Source organism: Daucus carota, chromosome 8, assembly GCF_001625215.2.
Source record: "Daucus carota subsp. sativus chromosome 8, DH1 v3.0, whole genome shotgun sequence".
In the NCBI taxonomy this organism is placed as follows: domain Eukaryota; kingdom Viridiplantae; phylum Streptophyta; class Magnoliopsida; order Apiales; family Apiaceae; genus Daucus; species Daucus carota.
The window spans coordinates 28,681,879-28,703,729 of record NC_030388.2 but is presented as its reverse complement, the minus strand read 5'-3'; the positions used below and the strand labels follow the sequence as shown (position 1 = coordinate 28,703,729).

The window sequence follows — 21,851 nt, the reverse complement described above, 5'->3', positions numbered from 1 at the left end:
AATATATCTCAAATATTATATTCTATAAAAATGGTCCTAAATATCATTTCAAAATGTAATTTTATGTTGTGTTTATACAAAATTCTATATTGTGTGGTTTTATTAAGGTTGTAAAAATCGGAACTCGGTCCAACTCGGTTGGTTCCGGAAAAATGAGTACTCGGAACTCGGGAGAGTACTCGGAACAAGTTATCGGATAACTAATTGGGTATTTTTTTTAATTAATTTTTTCTCTCATATATAGTTATATACAGATTAATAATAAAACTATCTAATAATATTAATATTTTAATAACACACTTGAAATAATGAAATTCAAATAAAAGTTACTTGTTTGATAGGTTTTGACATAATAATCATTCGCATAAATTTTTTTAATTAATGTCAATATTTTGTAAAAAAGATCAAAACATATATAAATTTATATTTATAGTACTCGGAGTCAAACCGAGTTTTGACAGATTTTTTAATAAATCGATTTTGAACCCGATTACTCGGATCGGACGAGAGGGGGTAAAAACGAGTACTCGGAATGAGTACTCGTCCGACTCGACGATTTTTAGAATATTGTTATACAAAAAATCTATTTTTAATTTTGTTAAAGTTAAAAATGCTATCTAAAATGATATTTTATGTTCAAAACAGTACATCGTTTTAAGTTGTGTTTTGGTTTTTAAATGCAAAACACTATTTTATCATGAGTTATTTATGTTTTATAGTTCAAATTATTGGTTATAGTTTAAAGTGATGTTTTGAGTTTAAAACGTGATTTTAAACTATGTTTTGCATACAAAACGTAATTTTAGGAGTTATACGTAATACGATTTATGTGTTGGTATGATACACAAGTCACCTTTTAAACTATAATATTAAATATTTAAACTCTAAATTATGATGTTTGGTGTTTTCTCCATAGTTAATTAAATGTGAGTCACTCCTGTAATCCTTTGACTTTAATGTATTCGTATTGTTTTGTCACCTTTTTCAATTTTTTTATAAGTCGTATCTACATTATCGGAAAAAGGATCTTGGAGTGTTTAGAATTGGGTCAGGAGGACCTCTTCATGTCATCTCTTTTCTTCTTATCTGAGTTCTTTCATGAATACTTGCAATGATAAGGAAGAAGGATGACAAGCACGTTCAGAGAGCGCAGTACAACGAAGAGTTTGTATGTTGTGTTCGGGAAGGATGAATCGCTCCCAAAAAAGAATATAATGTTTAACTAATTCAAACACGCACGTACTGAACTCCATTCAATTTACTAGTTTTCACTTTTCAAGACTAACTTTAATTTTCCTAAAATTAGGGTTTGGGCCCCAAATAACCAAATTTGAGTTGGAAATGCCCCAAATATCAAAATACCCGAAAGATGGCCCTCGCTAACCAATAGAGACGCTGCTCGTGTAGCGTTTTTATTAAAAACACGAAAACGCTACATCGTGTAGCGTCTTCACTAATTTTATTTTTTAAAACGAGACATCGTTTGGCGTTTAGGGTTGTCAAGTGTGCTGGGCTTGGGCCGTTGCTTTTGAACAGTGTGTGACACAGGGGTATAACAAATCTAATGAAAAAGATAGACGCCATAGCGTTTGGCGTTTTCATTTTTTTAATATTTAATTTCATCCACAACGCCAACTAGATTAGCGTTTACTCTTATTCAATCAACATAAACGCCATATCACCTCGCGTTTTATAATATAAAAATATTAAAACGCCACTTTATTAAACGTTTTGCTTGCTAAACGTTTTTAAAGTTCCGTTTAGAGTTAATTATCAATATTTAGGAGCCCTCAACCCTCAATCCTAAACCTTACCATCAGCCAATTTAATTTAAAGCATGTATTAATCATTCTACAACCCAAACCTAAACCCTAAATGTTAACGATTGTAAATTAATTTATTCCGTCGGTTTCTCAGCTTTAGGGCCTTCGGCCCTGCAGCCTCGCATTAATTAGAGTTTAGGCTCGAGGGAGTAGGGCCTACCGGCCCTACACCCTCAATCCTAAACCCTAACCGTCGGCCAATTTAATATACAGTACGAAACAATCATTCTGCAACTCAAACCTAAACCCTAAATGTTAACGGTTGTAAATTTATTTATTCCGCCGGCATCTCGGCTTCAGGGCCTTCGGTCCTTCAGCCTCGCATAATTAGGGTTTAGGCTCGAGGGAGTAGGGCCTACCGGCCCTACACCCTTAATCCTAAACCCTAACCGTCGGCCAATATAATATACAGTACGAATTAATCATTCTGCAACCAAAACCTAAACCCTAAATGTTAACGGTTGTAAATTTATTTATTCCGCCGGCGTCTCGGCTTCAGGGCCTTCGGCCCTTCAGCCTCGCTTAATTAGGGTTTAGGCTCGAGGGAGTAGGGCCTACCGGCCCTACACCCTCAATCCTAAACCCTAACCGTCGGCCAATTTAATTTAAAGTATAAATTAATTATTTTAAAATCCAAATATGATCCCTAAAATATTAACGACTGTTAATTTACTTTACAATTATTATTTTACTAGGAGTTAGGAAAATTATTTAAAAACATTATGCGATAAGAGTCTTTAGACTAGGATGACGATTTGAACTTTGAAGCATATACTAGTGACCGCTCATGTTGATTTTATTAATTATTTAAAAAAAAAAAAAGAAACAAACGCTATTGGGCTTGGCCCAAAAATTGTAAACGCTAATGCGTTTCCTTCAAATACAAAACGCTACTTTACTAGAGTCTTTACTGGTCATTTGGGTCCATTTTTACAAAATCTGTTATTCAGGGCATTAAACTCCAAAATTGTGTTATTTAGGCCCTTTTTTCCTAAAAAATTACCAATAATTCAATTCAATTTTATTTAAAAAAAAATATTCACAAGCGTTAAGAAGGTGTTTTTTTATTTATATTTTCTAGCAGGGTTAATTATCAAGTTGGTCACTGAAGTGGGCTTAATGTATCAAGTTGGTCACTGAACTCAAAACGGTATCAAGTTGGTCACTGAAGTGGGCTTAATTATCAAGTAAGTAACTTAAAATATGAGTTCAAGTAGTAAAAATATTATTTATAAAGTTTTAGACATTATTTTTAAATGTTATCACAGCCAACTAAAAGGTTATGACTTCTATTATTTAAAATAATATATTTATATTTTATCAAATTTATTTATTATTTATGTTTTATTATACAGTTATTTTCTTTGTTTTAATTAAAAATAAATAATAAATAAACTTGATAAAATCTAAATATATTATCATAAATATTAGAAGTCATAACCTTTTACTTGGTTTTGGTAGAATTTAAAAATAATGTATAAAACTTTATAAATAATATTTTTACTGCTTGAAATCATATTTCAAGGTACTTGTTTGATATTTATGGCCACTTCAGTGACCATCTTGATATCGTTTTGAGTTCAGTGACCAACTTGATACATTAAGCCCACTTCAGTGACCAACTTGATACATTAAGCCCACTTAGTGACCAACTTGATAATTAACCATTTTATAGCATATGCCGCAGATATGACAATTTGCGATTTTTACGATATTTCGTTGTCAGGAAGCTGAACATTTATTTCTCCAAGTCGGTCACTGCTAAAACGAACGACTGTCGCAGTAACCACCATCATTTCCCAATTTCTTCTCTTACTTAAATTTTAAACAACGGTGCTGTCACTCTATTGATACACACATATATCAACGGGTTATACATCAAACTGGCCACCCATTACGTCAAAATGTCTCACTTTACCCACCCATCTCATTGAGGACTCGTTTAAGCCACTATAAACCAAATATATATCATTTTACTCGCATCCCTATTTATACCTATTTACTTAATCATTTATAAAAAATTAACCGTTTGTTTTTTTACTAAAAAATCAGCTCGAGTACCTTCATAATTGTCTCTATTATTTATCAAAATAATTTAGAAATTTCTAAAGCAACATATTTAGGGTGATTACATAATTATACATTTATTACTAAATATTTTTTTAATAAATAGCAATGTTGCTTTATTAATTTCCAAATTATTTTGATAAATACTATAGACAATTATGAAGGTACTCGAGGTCGTTTTGTAGCAAAAAAACAAATGATTAATTTTTGATAAATGATTAAATAAAACTGTATGAATAGTATTGTGGGTAAAATGATATATATCTTGTTTACAGTGGCTTAAACGAGTCCCCGATGAGATGAGTGGGTAAAGTGAGACATTTTGACGTAATGGGGCTTTGATATAAAACCCATATATCAACAAGACCTAGGGCTTTGATCGAGCACAAATAACATCAAATCAATTTTTTATTTAGTTTAATCTCTCGTTTATGGCGCTCTCTGATATCTGCAGCGATCGATTCGGCTTCTTGTTGTTGTGAGCATCGATTAAGCTTTCAACATGTTCGAAGCACACGTAAGATTTTTTTTTATTTGTTTGTTTGCTTGATTGTTTTTAATTTGTTTACAGTTCTGTTTCGTTTCTGTTATCAGAGAGAGAGAGAGAGAGAGAGAGAGTTGTAGTTGAGACTTGACAGAGAGAGGGAGTGAGAGGGAGTGAGAGAGAGTTGAGGGAGAGAGAGAGAGGGACAGAGAGGGAGTGAGAGAGTTGAGAGAGAGAGGGACAGAGAGGGACAGAGAGGGACAGAGAGGTAGTGAGAGAGAGAGAGTTACAGAGAGGGAGTGTGAGAGAGAGAGAGAGAGGCACAGCGAGGGAGTGAGGGGGAGGGGGAGGGAGAGGGGGAGAGAGAGAGAGAGTTGAAGCCGAAATAGCTGTGTTGAGTTAAATTAGAGTCAGAAGCTCGATCATATGTATTTTTGTCGAGCTTGTGTTTGGTGTTATCGAATGTGTACATTTTAAGTGGCTTAATTCTCACCTGTTTAGGCATTGATTGTTTTATACTTGATAGCATGATGATCGTGTTTCACATATGTCTGAATTAATTGATTTTATACTCGATAGCTTTAAGTTGTGATAGTTGTTGTATGAAATAAGATTGTTTTCAAATGTGATTACGTGGAAACCTTGTGGTTGCATTTCATGGCTAGGATGTTTGTGAACATTTACTTGTATTATTTAGGTTTTGCACTTGCTTCGAAGGTATTTGGGCGAGTATGTTGAAGGTCTTTCAGCAGAGGCTTTGAAGATCAGTGTATGGAAAGGTACATATTTTTTTTTGTTTACTTGAAAAAGACTTGCTAAAAATAATAGTCATGGAGATTTTTTAACAGCCGGAATTTCCTGACCACTATCTAGTAGTCGAATATAATAACCCAAAGAACGATAACAGCTATAAAATTATCTGTTGTATAATAGCATAACATTATATGGTGTTCTCTGGGATACTTCTGTCTAACAATCCCTTACAACAATGTGCCTGAAAATTATAACATAATGCTTAATACTAATACTTTGGTTGAAGATGAGGAAGTTGCATACACAAAGTTTGGTGTTCTTGACCTGTTGTTTGTTGTTTTATCTGGGTGAGTAAGACTAGTAAGTGCAATTTTGATGGAGATTGGTCCGTCTCAGAGGTCTGCAATTTGATAAAGGATGGGATTTTAGAAGCAAAGAGAGTAGTAATTTATGCCCCAAGGTACAAAGGTATCAGTATGGAGCTAGAGTAATAGTTTATCTTCCAAAACTAATCGTTGGATAAGAAACCCGCTGATCGTATATTAGTTATAGCAAAGAGATATGGGATATTAACCTCATTTATCATGTCTGTATATGAACTCAGCGATGAGGTGGTCTTTCAACTGTTGCAACTTTAGATTGTTTCGTAAATGGTTGTGTGCTATACTCTTCTCCGTATGCATATTGTAATCACTGAATAATTTCCTAAGATCTATTTTGCTGTAGGTGATGTGCTCCTCAAAGACTTGAAATTAAAAGCAGAAGCACTTAATTCACTACAACTACCTGTCACAGTCAAAGCTGGACTCATTGGTACAATAACACTGAAGGTACTTTAATTCAGGTCAAATGTAGAACTTGAGGATTGGTAGAAGCTAGGTGATAAAGGGATTGATTAATGGGATGTTATATATCATGGCAATGAATTAGTAGAAAATCATGTCTTAAAATTTTATTCATATATGTTATTCAATTTATACTCCCTCCGTTCCTTTTTTAATGTCCCTTTTGAAAAAATTACGCATCTTAGTTGAGTTTTTGGTTTCTTGTCTACCCCTAATAATTAGTACAACTGATTTAACTCTTTTACTCGATAAAATACCAATATTTGGGGAAAATGTTACAATAATTTGGATTCTTGGTTAAGCAACAATTGACCTGTCAACAATGAGGCGGAGAGTTACATAATCGCATCTAGGAGTTTGATTAACTTTTAGGATTTGAACTATAGGACATCGTTTATACAGTTACATGAAGTTGCCATAGTGGAACTTAGGCGGTGAGCTAAAAGAGAACACCATGCATATGATCAATGTCGGTCAAGTCAAAAGTGTGATATCTATGATTCTATGTGCATTTTGGTACTTTTTCTTGGATGAGGTTATTAGCAACAATTTATTGAACATGCATGTACTTATGCATTCGGTTCTTCAACTTAAGGTTGTACAGCGGCAGGCTTTTTTAAGTTAATATGTCTAGTTGAGCTCCGGAATTCCGGTTGTTCGAAGGCAACATGTATCCAGTCTAGATTGCTTAGAAAGCACCAAGGCAATATGAAGAATTGTGTACAGACAGCCCTCATGAAGAGTCATAGACTAAAGAAAAGACAGTTGGTTTGTATTGAGTCAGTTAACTCTAATTAAGTGCTGCTTAGGAGTTGAAAAGATTTATTGGTGACTTAAAAACGAGGAATTAATTCCCTACCAATTATGTGCTGCGATAAACTAACAAGATTTATTAATATAAGACGGGCTTATTCAAAAAGAGTGTAGTTGGACTTATTCGTGAAGAGTGTAGTTGATTATACAAATAGTACGATATTCTGAAGTAAGTAATATCGTTTTGTTGAAAATGCACATTCACTATCTGTAACTGTATAGTTTAATAATGTATGGACATGTCATTAATTAGGTATGAGTGGATACAGGGGGATCCAACAAGCCTTGGTATGGTATAAGAAGTACATGAATGATCTGGAGCATTAACTTTAACTTGTACTAAAGACGTAACTTTTCGAAGGCAAGTGTTTGGATAGGAGCTTGCCAATTTTCGTCATATGTGGGGTAACAGATTGCCCATTTCGATGAAAAAATAATGAAGAATAGATCAGTCTTTTAAAATCAAACTTAAGGATCCGGACAAAATTAGCTATCAAGCTCTGTAGAAGGAGAGTGGTCATTAATATTAATTTCTGGGAGTAATAACTTGACTCTTCTTATTTTCATAAATTTCTGTTTTAACTACTATACTGTGTAATTTATGTGTTATTTCCTATTAATATCTGCTAAAATTATAGGTCCCTTGGAAAAGTCTTGGTAAGGAGCCTGTAATTGTGCTCATTGATCGAGTGTTTGTTCTTGCTTGTCCTGCACCTGATGAAAGGTCTCATACGGTAGGAAATATGTCCTCATTCAATTTATTTATTTTTTTCTTTTACTTGCATATACCCACTTTTTTTAGAGATGTTATTTGGTTGTAATCTCAATTCTTATAGGAGGAGGATCGAGAAAAACTTTTCAAAGCGAAGCTTCAACAGATTGAGGTGATCCTCAAATACACACATGATACTTATTTTGTCGAGTTTTTGTTTTGCTATAAACTAACGATCATATATTTATATAATTTTCTATTTAATTTTTTTTGGCACTTAGTAGTATTACCCATTTTTTAATGGAGATTATTAGCTGTAAGTATGTAAATGTCTTTTGCATGCAGGAAGCTGAATCAGCTACACTTGAAGCAGTATCAAAATCAAAGCTTGGAAGTGTAATGTCCCTAAATTTATGTGATTTTGCTTCATTCACTAAAGAACATTAACGTAATCCATGAATATTGTTATTCTAATGAATGAAACTGCTTCCGGTTCATGAAGTTATTGTTTGAGAAAACGGCTTTTACATTTTAAGGAAGCCCAAATTGGTGATTGATCGATTCTCCTTAGTTTGTTGTTTTTGTGTGTGTTTGTGTGTAGGCAATTGCTCAAATACAAAACCAAATTAGAGTACAAATTACAAACTTAATCTAGGCCCTTAGATGAATCTAATCTAATGCCCTCCAGAGCAAGTCCAGTAGGTTACCTATCTCATTACTTATAAATAATATAAAATAATGAGTGCTAGTGTGTCTTAGTGAATTAGGTAATCTATTTTTAGTGTCAACTCCAATAGTAATCCTTATATTTGTTCTCCTAAGATTATTTTAATAATAAATTTGAGAGAGAGAAAGGGAAAAGGAGAGAATAGACAAAAAAAGAAAGAGAGAGATGATTATTTTATTCATAAATATTGAATAGGTAATGGCTGGGGGTTACTTATAAATAGGTAATGGCTAGGAGAATTAAGGTTGTGCTAGTGATTTAGGATAACACTAGGATAGTGTTGGAGTGCATTTTTTTGACACATTACCTAAATGTGAGTTTAGGACATCATATAGGTAACCTATTGGACTTGCTCTAAAGTCACTACACAATTAAAGTACATCCTCACACATGATCCCACATAAATCCCTCCATTTTTAATTTGAAATTTCCCGTTAACCGGTGAGATTTTCTTAAAATCGGTCATCATTGTATTTATCCTCATCTCCCAATAATCAATTTGCATACCATATGTGCTATATTTCGATGTTATTTTTAAACTTTTTTGTTTTAGTTTGTAGTTTGTATTTTAAGGAGTTTTGTATTGGAGTAAGACGCACTGTATGTATGTATGTATAGCACCACCACAAGTCACAGTTTAAACCAACTTGCCTATTATTAGTGAGAAATTAAATGCATAACTCCTAGGGTAAATGAATTCCTAGTGGATAAGAAATGTGATAAATGTTGCAATCAACAAAATTATTTTAGACACATAAGCAATTCTTAATATATGTTTAGGGATTAGGGAAAAGCAAATCATTTAAGGATTTAATTCCTTATGAGCAATAAATGAACTCTATTCATATTACTTAAATCCTATATTTGTACTAAAAAAAAGCCATCAGACAATATGTTCCTTCCAAGTTCAGTTTTTCCCTTGAAGGATTTTTTTTTTTTTTTAAAATAAAAATAATTTATTGTATTGCTTCTATTTACCATTCACATAATTGAGATTTATTTTACATTGAAAGTAGTTTATTTCTTAAAATTGTAAAGTATGCTTGGCAATGAAGAGGGCATGTCATTTCCCAATCTGTGCAACTTACTATTCCATTCTCCTGTTGATTATGAGTGTAGAAATCCGAAAATGGCTCCGCTTGGAGATGTCCTGAAAGTGGATTTTATCATTCATCCTAGGTTTTACTGTTATAACTTATAAGTATATATCTCTTTCAACAGCCTTGGAATATTGTTTTGTTTTTAATCTATGACTGTGTTTCGTACGCTAGTTTATCGTTCAATCAAATGAATTTTTGCCTCGTTACTTCTCCCGCAGGCACCTTCAGGAAATTCGTGGCTGGGTTCTTTGATATCTACAATTATCGGGAACCTGAAGATAACCATTAGCAATGTGCATGTCAGATATGAGGATTCTACAAGGTTAATACACATGCTTCTGTTTGATGTAAACTACCCATACTACTAAAAAGATATTCTGTTTCTACTTTTACCTTTTTGTTCTTGATATTCATTCTGATTATCCTGTTTGTGTAAAATAATATTAATGCTCTTCCTGCTGTAGTAATCCAGGAAATTCATTTGCTTGTGGTGTCACTTTGGCGAAGCTTGCTGCTGTTACAATGGATGAGCAGGGGAATGAAACTTTTGATACAAGTGGTGCTTTAGATAAATTGCGAAAGGTTATCTCCATTTTCTTCAAGTTGTTTACCAGTTATGATATTATTATGTTTGCATATACTACTATATAAATTTTCATCTACAAGTTCCGTCTGAAATGGGCTAATAGTCTTGACATCATTCTTCTTTTTTCTCAGGGGCAGAGTATAAACATGTCAATTTACTTTTCCTTAACATTTTTTCGTTTGTGTGAAAATGATATAAAAGATCTGAACTTCTAATTGATGATCTTGCAAAATTAAGGATGTTAGTTGGAATATTTTATCAAACAAGTGAGCTAAATCTCATTCACGTCCTTGCAGAAAGAATACTAAAATGTCAGTTCACCCTTTCTTTCTTTTCCCATAGTCTTGAAGTTCTGAAACTTCCTTTGAACTCTAGAGCACTGAAGTTATTAAACTTATTCTAGTGGCTTGGTTTTCAAATGAATAGTGAAGTATTTTATGGAGATGTCTAATTAGGGGTCATATTTCCTGTTATTTATGGGAGCCTCCAGTCCCCACAGTTTGGGAAAGGCTGGGGGAAGGTTGGTCTGGGAAGCCTTTATATATGAAATTACAAGTTGGAGAAGGCGGCTTTTGATATTTTTTCTTACAGACGGCTTCAAAATATCCTCAATTTTAACTTCGTCATCTCGAACTAATCTTAAGATCTCTTTTATAAGTTGGCGCTCTTCATTGAAACAAAAGGAGTTGGTTATATCTCACACATTTGCCAAATCATACTTTAGAGCGCAGCATACTGGTTGGCTAGTTTGGTTTATTGCAGTTTATTTCCATATACTGTTATAATTGAAAAAATAAAGAATCAGGATATTTATACTGTGGGACAAGTAGATCAACATCTGTATGCTTCAATAAGAATAATAATTCACTTCTATGAAATGGAAAGGTCTCCCTGTAGGTACATGATCGATATTTTTGCTTGAGTGTTTAAGGTCTCACTTTCTCTGAAAGCCTGTTCCTGCGAATGTTAAAAATTAATATTTAGGAGAGTAGTATTCTTGAACTTGAAACCTTTGTTGGTGTGACCAAGGACTGTCAGTTCTGCATGTTCTTGGTGTCCCAGCCTGTTACCACTACAATAATGATCATTGGCGTTCTTGCGCTATCTTTTTGTTTTAAAAGGCTTATTTTGCATGTAGTACTACATGCAGCACAGCTGATTTGCTGATTTTGCCTTTAGATGACATTATTTTCGCTACTTACTATTTGGTATTTGCCATTGCTAGTTTCGGTATTTACAAAAATGAACTACCCTGATTAGATCTTATATGTCTTTTTTGTAGTCTGTGCAACTTGAAAGGCTTGCCATGTACCATGATTCCAACCACCTTCCCTGGAGCCTAAATAAGAAATGGAAAGATCTAACTCCTACGGAATGGATTGAGGTATGCTTTAACCAGTGAAGACTGGAAAATGATGATAGTGCTGCAATTAGAAAGTTCAATGTGTACTTCCTCATAAAAAAGTTGATTTTTTGTTTTTCTTTTGTTTTGTAATCTAGATTTTTGAAGATGGTATCAGTAAAACTGATAAAGGTGGTGGAGCGGTGTCTAAATGGGCTTGGGATCGCAACTACTTGGTTTTACCTATTAATGGAGACCTCAAGTATCATCGATTGGGCAGTCAAGAGAAAAGTAATACTGACGAGCCATCGGAGAAGGTTTCTCTGGTCCTTAGTGATGTGTCCATAACAGTCACCGAGGTGCTAAAATTTAAGTCGTTTATATTTACTCTTATTTGCTTTCCTCTTTTTCTTGCCTTCTGTTTTTAGACTAGCATTTTGCCGTACCACCTAGACGGGAAGTTTATTTTATTTATAACTATAATATTATGCATTTCAGTGTGTGAGAATTAATAATTTTACCCTTACTTCTATATAATTATAATGTAACATCATCTTGATTTTACTGTTTACTTTTATTTCTATATTAATGTTACTTTAATATCTTTTAAGGTAATGTAATGTTGGATTATATAGAAAATAATAGGGGATGATATTTTTGTCAACATTCTGATTATGATTTATTAATTTTATTTTAAGAGAATTTCTCTTGATTTATTGGATCATCTTAGTTTTTTTTTTCTTTTTCCATTTTATGATGAGGTATCATTTTTTGTTCAATTATTGGGAAACCTCATTATTTCATTTTTAATACAAGTTCAGGAAAGAATTATTGCGACTTCCACTGACCCATGGTTTGTATGGAAAACAGATATGTTCCAGTGGCATTTTTATGTAAGAGGAGTAATGTCATCTTTTGTACTTTTCAGGCTCAGTATCATGACTGGATTAGGCTCTTCGAGGTTTTGTCAAGATATAAGACATATGTTGAGTTTTCTCATATTAGACCGGTGGTTCCAGTTTCAGAAAACCCCTATATGTGGTGGCGTTATGCTGCTCAAGCCAGTTTGCAGCAGAAGAGAATGTGGTAAATTTCATGATTTGTGTCATTGTATGGGTTATTCAAGTCGTGTCTATGATACCAAGTACTCAGTACACTATATACCACTTCAAATCTTTTCTTGGGCGTATCATGACTGATTAAGCCACTTCATATATCAGCTCAAACATTTTATGTGTTGAAGTGTGATTCTACATGTAGTTCAAGCTATTGTTCCAACCATCAACATAGTTTCCTACCTTTGCTTCATGCGGAATAGTTTTCAAAACATTAGGAGACTAAATTTTGAGATTATTTTATATTGAGATATAAAGCATTTAGATTATTATATGTAGTTTGATTTTTTTGGTCATTTTTAAAACCATGCACAAACTAATAAAGTGTTGCAGAGAATCTGCTATACGAGTTGTATACCTTTATTATGACAACGGAGAGCCAGTGTCTTAGTTCTTTCAAATTAAATTTTTGTACTTGCCAGCTACAGATTCTCCTGGGAGCAAGTTAAGTTTCTGTGTCATAGGCGTCGAAGATACATTCAGTTGTATGCTAGTTCTCTGCAGAAGATGTCAAACGTCAATACCATAGAAATGAGAGATATTGAGAAAGATCTCGATGCTAAAGTGATTCTTTTGTGGAGGTATGCAGTCTTTGAAAATTATGTGGCTATGAACTTTATTTCTCCTATACCATAATTTTTAGCGCTCTGGATAGTTCATGTTATTAAAGGAAACATATGATTAAAGTTCTTGCTAACCTTTTACAGCTGCGATCTTATATTGGTTACTTCTTGCTTTGCCATGTCTTTACTCTGTCTTGTCATAGCCTAAACCGTGGGACTTTTTTTTTTTTTGTAATCTAAGTGTCAACATCTTTTTTTATTACCGTATTGCTCTCTACTTCAGGTCCTTTTAAATAAATAGGATATAATGCATAAAGAAATGGAAGTGGTCCTCCTGTGTAGATAGCTTTTGGAAATCTTACCTTTTTCCTGCCTATCCATCTGAAACCATAGTTATTAAAAAATGTGATTTTAATTAACATTAACCTAAATGACGTTAAAGGTCTCCCCTTTCTTCACTTCGGGGACAGAGGTTCTATGGCAGGTAACAGCAGTCCCAAGCAGTTTGTAGGTAGTCCCCTTTGTAATCCAACTTAACTAGGAAGGTAGATGGCTTATTAACTTGACCTTACCCTCATAATTGTGCTAGCTCCAATTTTAAAGATTGAATCGGAGAAAAAAGTCTGTAAAGTGTCATGTGGCTTGATCACTATTGGATTGTTTCAGTGGATTTTAATGCCTCAGCCTCTTCTTTATGTATTAAAGTCCTCTTTGATTAATTGGAATAATGCCTTAACAAGGCCACTTTCAGATAATGTGTACCAACTACTAGCTAGTAGCTAGTAACATCCAACTCTCTAATGTTATTTGTTTTTGGAATAAAGGGCTTTTCCGTGTCATTTTTAATAAAATAAGAAATAATAGTCTAGAATATCGATGGTCAGAGGCTCACTGGCTGACCAAGTCATGGCGTCTCAAGTTACCCTGAAATATTGTTGACGTAGTGGAGTTATTTCTGTGTGTACTTTGAATCAAATTAGGACATTATTAGTACTAAGAGGTTCTGACCTAGCCTGGTTAATTCCAACTATATTATGAAGCAGGCATGACTAACTAGTCAAGTATCATGTTAACTTAGATACTAGTCCCTCTGATTGTTAGAAAGAACAGCCAGTGGCCTAGAGCAAGGACTAACTAAAACAACCAATCTGAAGTCTGATCACTACAAGGGAAGAGGCAGTTAAAGTTATTGACAGAAGCCACTCCGAAATCCTAAGCTCTCAACAGGTAGAAAAAAAGATAGCAATACAGTAAACTTAGACCTGCCGAGAACTTGTGTTTGCAGTGATCAGGCGGATATTTTCCCCCAGTTTTTGATGAGTTTCATTTCTTTATTATGTTCACGTTGATGCTTAAATAAGGTTTATGCTGCGTTGTTATGTAATTTTATTAAAATTCATCTGAACTTGTCGTGTGAATGAGTTCTGTGCTTTTTCCTTGAATCTCCAGTGTTTACATTTGTGAATTTTGTGTATGTCGTGCAGGTTCCTCGCACATGCCAAAATTGAATCTGTAAGATCCAAAGAAGAAGCTGATCAGAGGATGATAAAAAAGAAAGGCTGGTTTTCATATACTTGGTTTGTTACTGTGGAGATAATTCATTAAAATTCTTGCACTACACACTTACATGACAGAATGTGTATATATGTTTTAATTAGTTTATCGTTTTGTCCGATATGCATCTATGCTTGCACTTGAAATTTGAGTTTATGTATATTGAGGATATTATTATCATTGTCACGTCTTTTTTCTTAAAATCATAGGCGCACTCCTGACGATGCCTTGGAGGAGACAGATGCACAAACTGAAGAGGAAAGATTAACTAAAGAAGAATGGAAGGCAATCAATAATCTACTAAGCTACCAGCCAGATGACGATTTGACAATTAATTCAGGGAAGGATATGCAAAGTAGGACACATTATTTAATTAATGTGTTAGTTGGTTGTGCTGCTGCGAAAATTGTTGATATTAGTCAGACAGAGATCATTTGTGGTAGATTTGAGCAACTCCATGTGTCCACGAAATTAAAACAGCAAAGCGTTCACTGTGATTTGACACTGAAATACTATGGCGTCTCTGCACCCGAAGGTTCACTTGCCCAGGTTGTCAATTTACCGGTTTCTTTTTCTTTATATTTCCTGGCTGACAAGATTGGAATTTAATATTCTTACGACGCCAGAAAATTTCTCTGGTGTGGGTTTTGGTCCATATTTAACCTCACAATCTGCTACCATTTTACTTGTCAAAATCTATAGTGACCGTTGGTGAATCTGTGTAAAGCTTTTTAAGTCAAGTACTCAAGTTCCTCTCATGATTAATAATTTCACCATTTGAATTAATAACCATTATTTTGTTATAATTAAATATACTAAATGAATATTTAATGCTCTCTTGGATCAATACGTGAATCCTTGTTTGCAGAGTGGCTGTGATGAGCAGAAAGTGAATGCCTTGGCTGGTACTTTTGTATACTTACCAATTGGGGAAAATGTTGATTGGCGGCTTTTAGCAACAATCTCTCCTTGCCATGCGACAGTGAGTTTTTGGCTCTTATTCTTTGCTTGTTCACTTTCTTTGATAGGTCATCTTAGATTGGTTAAATTTTGGTCACATATTCCTTATAATGGTATAAATAAACAAAATAATTGTATCTTTCAAAACTGTAATATAGAGTTCTTTGGCTGAATACAATGTTTTTGTTTGTAAATAGAATACTCTTTTTAATGTCACATGATATTTTTTGGAAAAATATATTGTTTTACTACTAAATAACAGTTTTTCCTCGTTCTTGAATTTTTTTACTAACCAATCATGCAAGTTAACATTTAATATTAAACTACAATATTATGTAACTTATAGAAATATTGTGTTCTTTAGAAGAATAAGTTGGTTCTTAGCGAAACCTGACCATGTAAATATGTAATATGGTCTTCCGGTCCCACTTTTATTTGTCATCGACTTTTTGCACGTAATAAAGGAGCATATATATATATGTGTGTGTGTGTGTGTGTATATATATATATATATATATGGGTCATGTTCCTCTTAGAACCCTTAGCCTAAGAACTCATAGAACTTATACCTCTTTGGTAAGTTAAATAAGATCTTGCAGCAGAACTCGCCTTATTTTGTAGTTGTGTATTTTTCCGAACTTTGTATTTTGTATTGATATCATGAGATATTTTAGCAATTAAATTCAAAGAGTCTATTCAAAATTTTGGGTTCTGCAACAACATTTGCCTTATTTGTATTATTAATTAGGGTTCTCCAGCAAAATTCGCTTTATTGTGTAATATAAATGTGTTATTCACGTACGATTCAGGTGTTAAATGTAACATTTTGTAGCAAAATTCGCTTTATTCTGTAGTATTAATATGATATTTACGTAGAGTGAGTTCAGGTGTAGAATTTTGCCTTATCTCTAGTATTAATTAGGGTTCTGCAGCAGAATTGCACATGCAAAATGTCGTGTTTATGTATTATAATTTGAAATTATTTTTGAACACACACTACGATGCAAAAAACATGTATTAGGATTTAGATCCCGCAAGGCTATTTAAAATTTAGGGTTCTGCAGTAGAACCTTAGTGGTGTGAAGGTTTTATTTTGAGAATTGGTTCTAATTTGAGCGCACCCCCATATATATAATGTATACATATGCATGTTTTATTTTTTCCGAAAATATAAGTTTAAATAAGAAAATTTTTATTTGGAAAAAAATTCAAAATTAATTTTCTGGAGCTACTGTATTTTTTTTTTTTTGCAATTTAGACTATGTGCAGAAAGGACATTAAATATTAAATATATTACATAAAAAGTTGTATATAATATAATTATAGTTAAGATGATAAAGTTCTTTACAAAATTATCATATTCAGATTAAAATATATTATTATTAATCATTTGTTATATAATCTCAGTTATGTGCATAATTATCTAGAAGATTATTATAGTTGTTCTGGTTTTTAATAGTAATTATCTTATGAGAAATCGTAATTTAAAACTACTTAATATTTTTTTGACTATATTGAATATTACATATGTTCTTATACTTATTATATAAGATAATTGAAAAAGCAGTACATTTTTGTGTGTTGTTATATTTGGTTTTATTTTGTAAGAAGTGATTTTTTTAAATTTTTGTATGTATTTGAATATGTGGGGGACAATCTTTTTCCATGTTACAGAATCTTTTGTTATTTTGATATAACAACCGATTTGTCCTTGATATGGTTTTTCAGGTTTTCATGGAAAGTTATAATCGTCTTTTTGGGTTTTTGAAGAGAAGTAAAGCAGTTAGTCCTGCTGTTGCATTGGAAACTGCAACTGCTCTGCAGGTAATGTTGTCAAAGCATTAATTGGATTTTGATTCTTTCTGAGTTACTGACGTAATTATATCCTTATGGGAGTTGTAGAATAAGATCGAGAAGGTGACTCGGAGGGCTCAGGAGCAGTTTCAAATGGTGTTAGAGGAGCAGAGCAGGTTTCCCTTGAAACTCGTTCTATGGACAATACTTTTTCTCTTACATTTCCACTTTATTTGCAAATTTAATTTACTAGTTTCTGATGTAAGATACTTGTTTTCGTCTTGTATATCTTACGAGTGTCTTTTTAAAATTAAACATAAAGTTAAGTAATGTACTCATTCCACAAAATGCTATGTGGCATGAAGTCATAACTTTGTAGCAATTGCATCATGTAAAACTAATTATGTGCCTCATATTGTATTTGTGCGGTTTTCTAGATGATTGTGAATATGTGAATGGGTGAATAATGAAAAGAATTTAACTTCAGCCTAACGTAGTAAGAAGTACTTCTTAAAATACATTATCGTGTTAAAGATTTTTACTTACTGTTAACATCTGTATGCTCATTAGCTGTAGAAATGTACTTAATTCTAGCTTTAATTCATCTGTACTTGGCCAAAACAGGTAATTGGTCGGTTGGTCAGTAATTGGGGGCAGTTCAGTACTTCTGTAATTTGGCCTGATTATTAAATAACAATAAGAATATAGATTATTTAAATATCAATTATATATATGACATGTTTTTGTGCCGAATTGAAGTAAGAAAAATGTAAGTTTCTTAAAATCAGATTTTATATAGTAATATAACAGATGAGTTGTTTTTCCAGGCCGATTTATCTAGTCTTTTGGGCCATATTAAAATAGTAACATTATGATTTTTTTTAACTTGTGAGAATTTTTGGTAGTGAAGTTATGTTATGGTGTTGATTTTCGTACAAATATTGGAGTGGTTTATGCAGTAGGCATAGATATTGTCGCATATAAATTATTATTATTATTATTATTATTTTTAATTATTTTTTTTTGGGGTGGGGGGTGGGGGGGTGGGTGTGGTTCCGGTGGCATGTTCTCTGCCTTCAATAGTGTGGTAGTACCAAGACATGTGGTCGCTGCATTAGTTTCGTTAGTGCATTGCCATTAGTAGTATAGATGATTAACTTTGGTAATAAATCTTATTCCTGACTTACATTAGTCGAGCTATAACTGTTGTAGGGTCATATAATGCTGCCCCTTAAGTAAACATATTAAAGTTTTGAATTCAGTTTATGCAGTTATTTTTTGTGGATCGCATTTCCAAATTCTATGGACTGTTCGTTTTGATGTATTGAGGAGTGTCGACTGAGAACGATTTTAAGCTTGATGATACCCATCTCTTTTCCTCTTTCTATGATGATATATTAAATTTTTTATTTTTGTCAGGGATAATATATTAGGCTTGTAATGTTTATAAGTATATAATAATTGAAATGACTTCGTTAGACATCCTAGACGACTCTCCTCTTTAAAATATAATTTTCTAAGATAAACTCAAGAACTTATTATCTGTCAATTCCCTCTGAAGTATCTTCTGCTTGTTACCTTTACAGACATTTTTGGTCATTTAGATGTTGTCTAACTTTGTCCTCACATGTCCTTTCGGGGTTTCCTATTTGTGACCTGGAAATCCTTTATTTATTTTTTACTTGTATCCAAGTAGTTAAGGATTAACTTAAAGACTCTCTTCGGAGGCATATCTAGATGTGGAAAAGTCTGGTCTCTACATGTCATGCAGATCCAGAATTCCGGTACTGGGAACGTGATGCGGTGAGGTGTATGGATGGGATATTTACTTTTACGAGTGTATTAGTGTGTTTGTATACCCTGGCTTACTACATTCCAGAGGTCTCTCTTCTTGGCATCCATTGGATCCGAGGCTTTAGTGTAGCACCTGTTGCCAGTCTAGATATTAAGATTGAATTTCGGTCTATCTCTGGCTTAAACTCGATTAAGAAATTTGTCAGTTGGATTTATTGTGCACTTTATCTTCTGCTCCTCCAATTCTAGCCAAATTCCTGGATTAAGACGCACTTTAGTTTTTTTGTTGCAATGTTCTTTTTATACTCTACTGTACTCATTGTTTTTGTTAATTGGCAATATACGTGTTATTCTTTCTTATGCATTTTTGTAATTTCTACTGTACAGGTTTACCCTTGACATTGATCTTGATGCTCCAAAAGTTAGGATTCCTATCAGAACCAGTGACTCGTCCACTTATGATAGCCAGTTTCTTCTGGATTTTGGTCATTTTACATTACACACTAAGGTAGACATCCTTGATATCTTCTTGAAGTTCCTTCCTAGGACTCACTTCTCCATCTTTACTATATTTGTCTGTCCTTTCAGGAGTCCGACCCTGTTGATCAGGGAAAGAGTCTGTTTTCTCGTTTTTACATAGCCGGAAGGGATATAGCTGCCTTTTTTACGGATTGCGGCCCTGACAGTAAGAGCAGTATTTTGGCATATTCAAATTTTAAAAGCCAACTCTCTATGTCTCCAGATGCTGAGGACTTCTATTCTATAATTGATAGATGTGGAATGGATGTCATTGTTGATCAGGTATACTTTGTTTAAATACATCATCCAACGATAGTGAGATGCTACTGGTCCTTACTAAATTAAAGACCAGTAGACATACATTGACGTGACAAGCTTTTTTGGTTCGTTAAGCATAGTTGTACATTTTATGAGCTTTGATTTCTTTTCTCTTTGAAGATTAAAGTTCCTCACCCAAGGCACCCATCAACTCGTATTTCTGTACAAATGCCTACCCTTGGTTTTCACTTTTCGCCAGTCAGATATTCTCGACTTATGAAACTGTTGGACGTAATGTATGGAACAACTCAAAATAGCACTCTGTCTGGTGGTGAAAAATTCCAAGATGAACTTGCTCCATGGAATCCCCCAGATCTTGCAGCTGATGCCCAAATTCTTGTTTGGAAGGTGTCTGCCACTAATGTCGGACTGTTTTTATAAGCTTTTCTCCTTATCATAAATTTCTTTAATTAACACTTTATATTATAGGGAATTGGCTATTCTGTTGCTACCTGGAAGCCCTGTTTTATAGTGCTATCTGGATTTTATCTTTATGTACTGGAGTCTGAAACGTCGAACAGTTATCATAAGTGCTCAAGGTAATGCTCCCCATTACCATATAAATTTGGTTTGCTATTGTTTACTGTAAAAGATCTTTCCGGTAATATATCCGGTGTACGTCAACATCTTCAATATATTTTTGTGCATATTTTGATTGTATTATTTCAAAATTTTGCAGCATGGCTGGAAAACATATATTTGAAGTTCCTCCACCCAACGTTGGTGGTTCACCCTCTTGTATTGGTGTTAGTGTGAGAGGCGTCGATAGCCAGAAGGTTGTTTGCTGACTGAACCTAGTTACTGCTTTTTATCTTACAGTCGCAGTTCCATGCAATTAATGTTAAATTGTAGTATTGACATTTACTTAAGACACTGCTATGGTTATTTGTCTTAATTTATAGAGGATTCTAGAACCCTGTTCATGCCAAGACAATCAAGTTCTAATTGCTCTCACTTTCAGAGGCCAGTTAATTTCTAGAATCTCACCGGTAAAGTTAAAAGCTGGAGCTAGTTAAAGATAAACATAAACCGTGGCAAGAAGTTGGATAAGAAGCTAATTATGTATTGATGATTAATTTGTAGATGTTTGTCCTTAACTTTCCGATGTTTTGCTTATGTCTTCTGTTTGTTTCCCCGAGCAGCATTTGCTAATAGAACAAGATTTTTGATTCTTTAAATGCCCTGTTGTGCGAGAAAATTTGGATTTAGGAATTTATGATTCGGTGGCTATGCTGTAAACAAATTTCACCTTACAAGAAATCAAGCATTTTTCCCTGTCTTTCTTTCTGCAGGCTCTGGAATCTTTCAGTACGCTAATAATAAAATTTCTAGATGAGGAGCAGAAGGCTTCATGGTTAAGGGGACTTACACATGCAACATATCAAGCTTCTGTATAACTATGTTCTTATTGCTTATTTAATACTTAAAAGGGAATGCCATTAGCTTTATTATTAATTATTTGTCCTTCTCCCCGGCGTAGGACCATCCTTCTGTTGAGATACTTGGACTACATGATGACGATGAAGTGTTTCCTGAAACTAGGCTGACGAACCAAAAAACAGCTGACCTTGTTGTCAATGGAATTTTGATAGAAACAAAGCTCTCTATATATGGAATGGTACATACTCCCCATCGCAATTTGTCTCATAAAGTATGCCCATTGGAGACTAATGTCTTGTAAATGTTAAATATTACAGCTTCGAGATCTCAGTGGTTCTTATTAAATTATAAGCCTGTTCTTCCGCTTATCTTTTTTCTTGAATCATGTCATATTCTCTAAGCCTGTTCTTCCACTTATCTTTTGTCTCTTTTAAATCATCTCATTTAGATTGGAGATGAGGTCAGTAAGAAGCTTAAAGAGACATTAATTGTGGAGGTTCTTGCTGGTGGAGGAAAGGTATGCCCGTTGGCTTGTCTAGAAATCATTATGTTATTCTCTCTGGCTTACTTGATCCAAATTCTATTAGAAGCTGCATTTTAGA

At 33.6% G+C, this 21,851-nt stretch overlaps 1 protein-coding gene across 1 annotated transcript in view; it reads left to right on the top strand.

Moving 5' to 3' along the window:
• Positions 1-4,225: 4,225 nt before the first annotated feature.
• LOC108198692 (uncharacterized) overlaps positions 4,226-21,851 on the top strand; it is a 44,433-nt gene continuing 26,807 nt past the window's right edge. The window contains 25 exon segments of the mRNA XM_064083220.1: positions 4,226-4,407; positions 5,072-5,153; positions 5,854-5,957; positions 7,424-7,519; positions 7,622-7,669; positions 7,843-7,893; positions 9,543-9,646; positions 9,789-9,906; positions 11,193-11,294; positions 11,411-11,611; positions 12,181-12,338; positions 12,790-12,948; positions 14,415-14,507; positions 14,694-15,033; positions 15,353-15,466; positions 17,173-17,268; positions 17,347-17,414; positions 19,420-19,540; positions 19,621-19,833; positions 19,990-20,217; positions 20,299-20,408; positions 20,549-20,645; positions 21,162-21,260; positions 21,350-21,487; positions 21,698-21,766. Of these exon segments, the coding sequence (XP_063939290.1) occupies positions 4,393-4,407; positions 5,072-5,153; positions 5,854-5,957; positions 7,424-7,519; positions 7,622-7,669; positions 7,843-7,893; positions 9,543-9,646; positions 9,789-9,906; positions 11,193-11,294; positions 11,411-11,611; positions 12,181-12,338; positions 12,790-12,948; positions 14,415-14,507; positions 14,694-15,033; positions 15,353-15,466; positions 17,173-17,268; positions 17,347-17,414; positions 19,420-19,540; positions 19,621-19,833; positions 19,990-20,217; positions 20,299-20,408; positions 20,549-20,645; positions 21,162-21,260; positions 21,350-21,487; positions 21,698-21,766 (3,024 nt within the window). The 5' untranslated portion in view covers positions 4,226-4,392.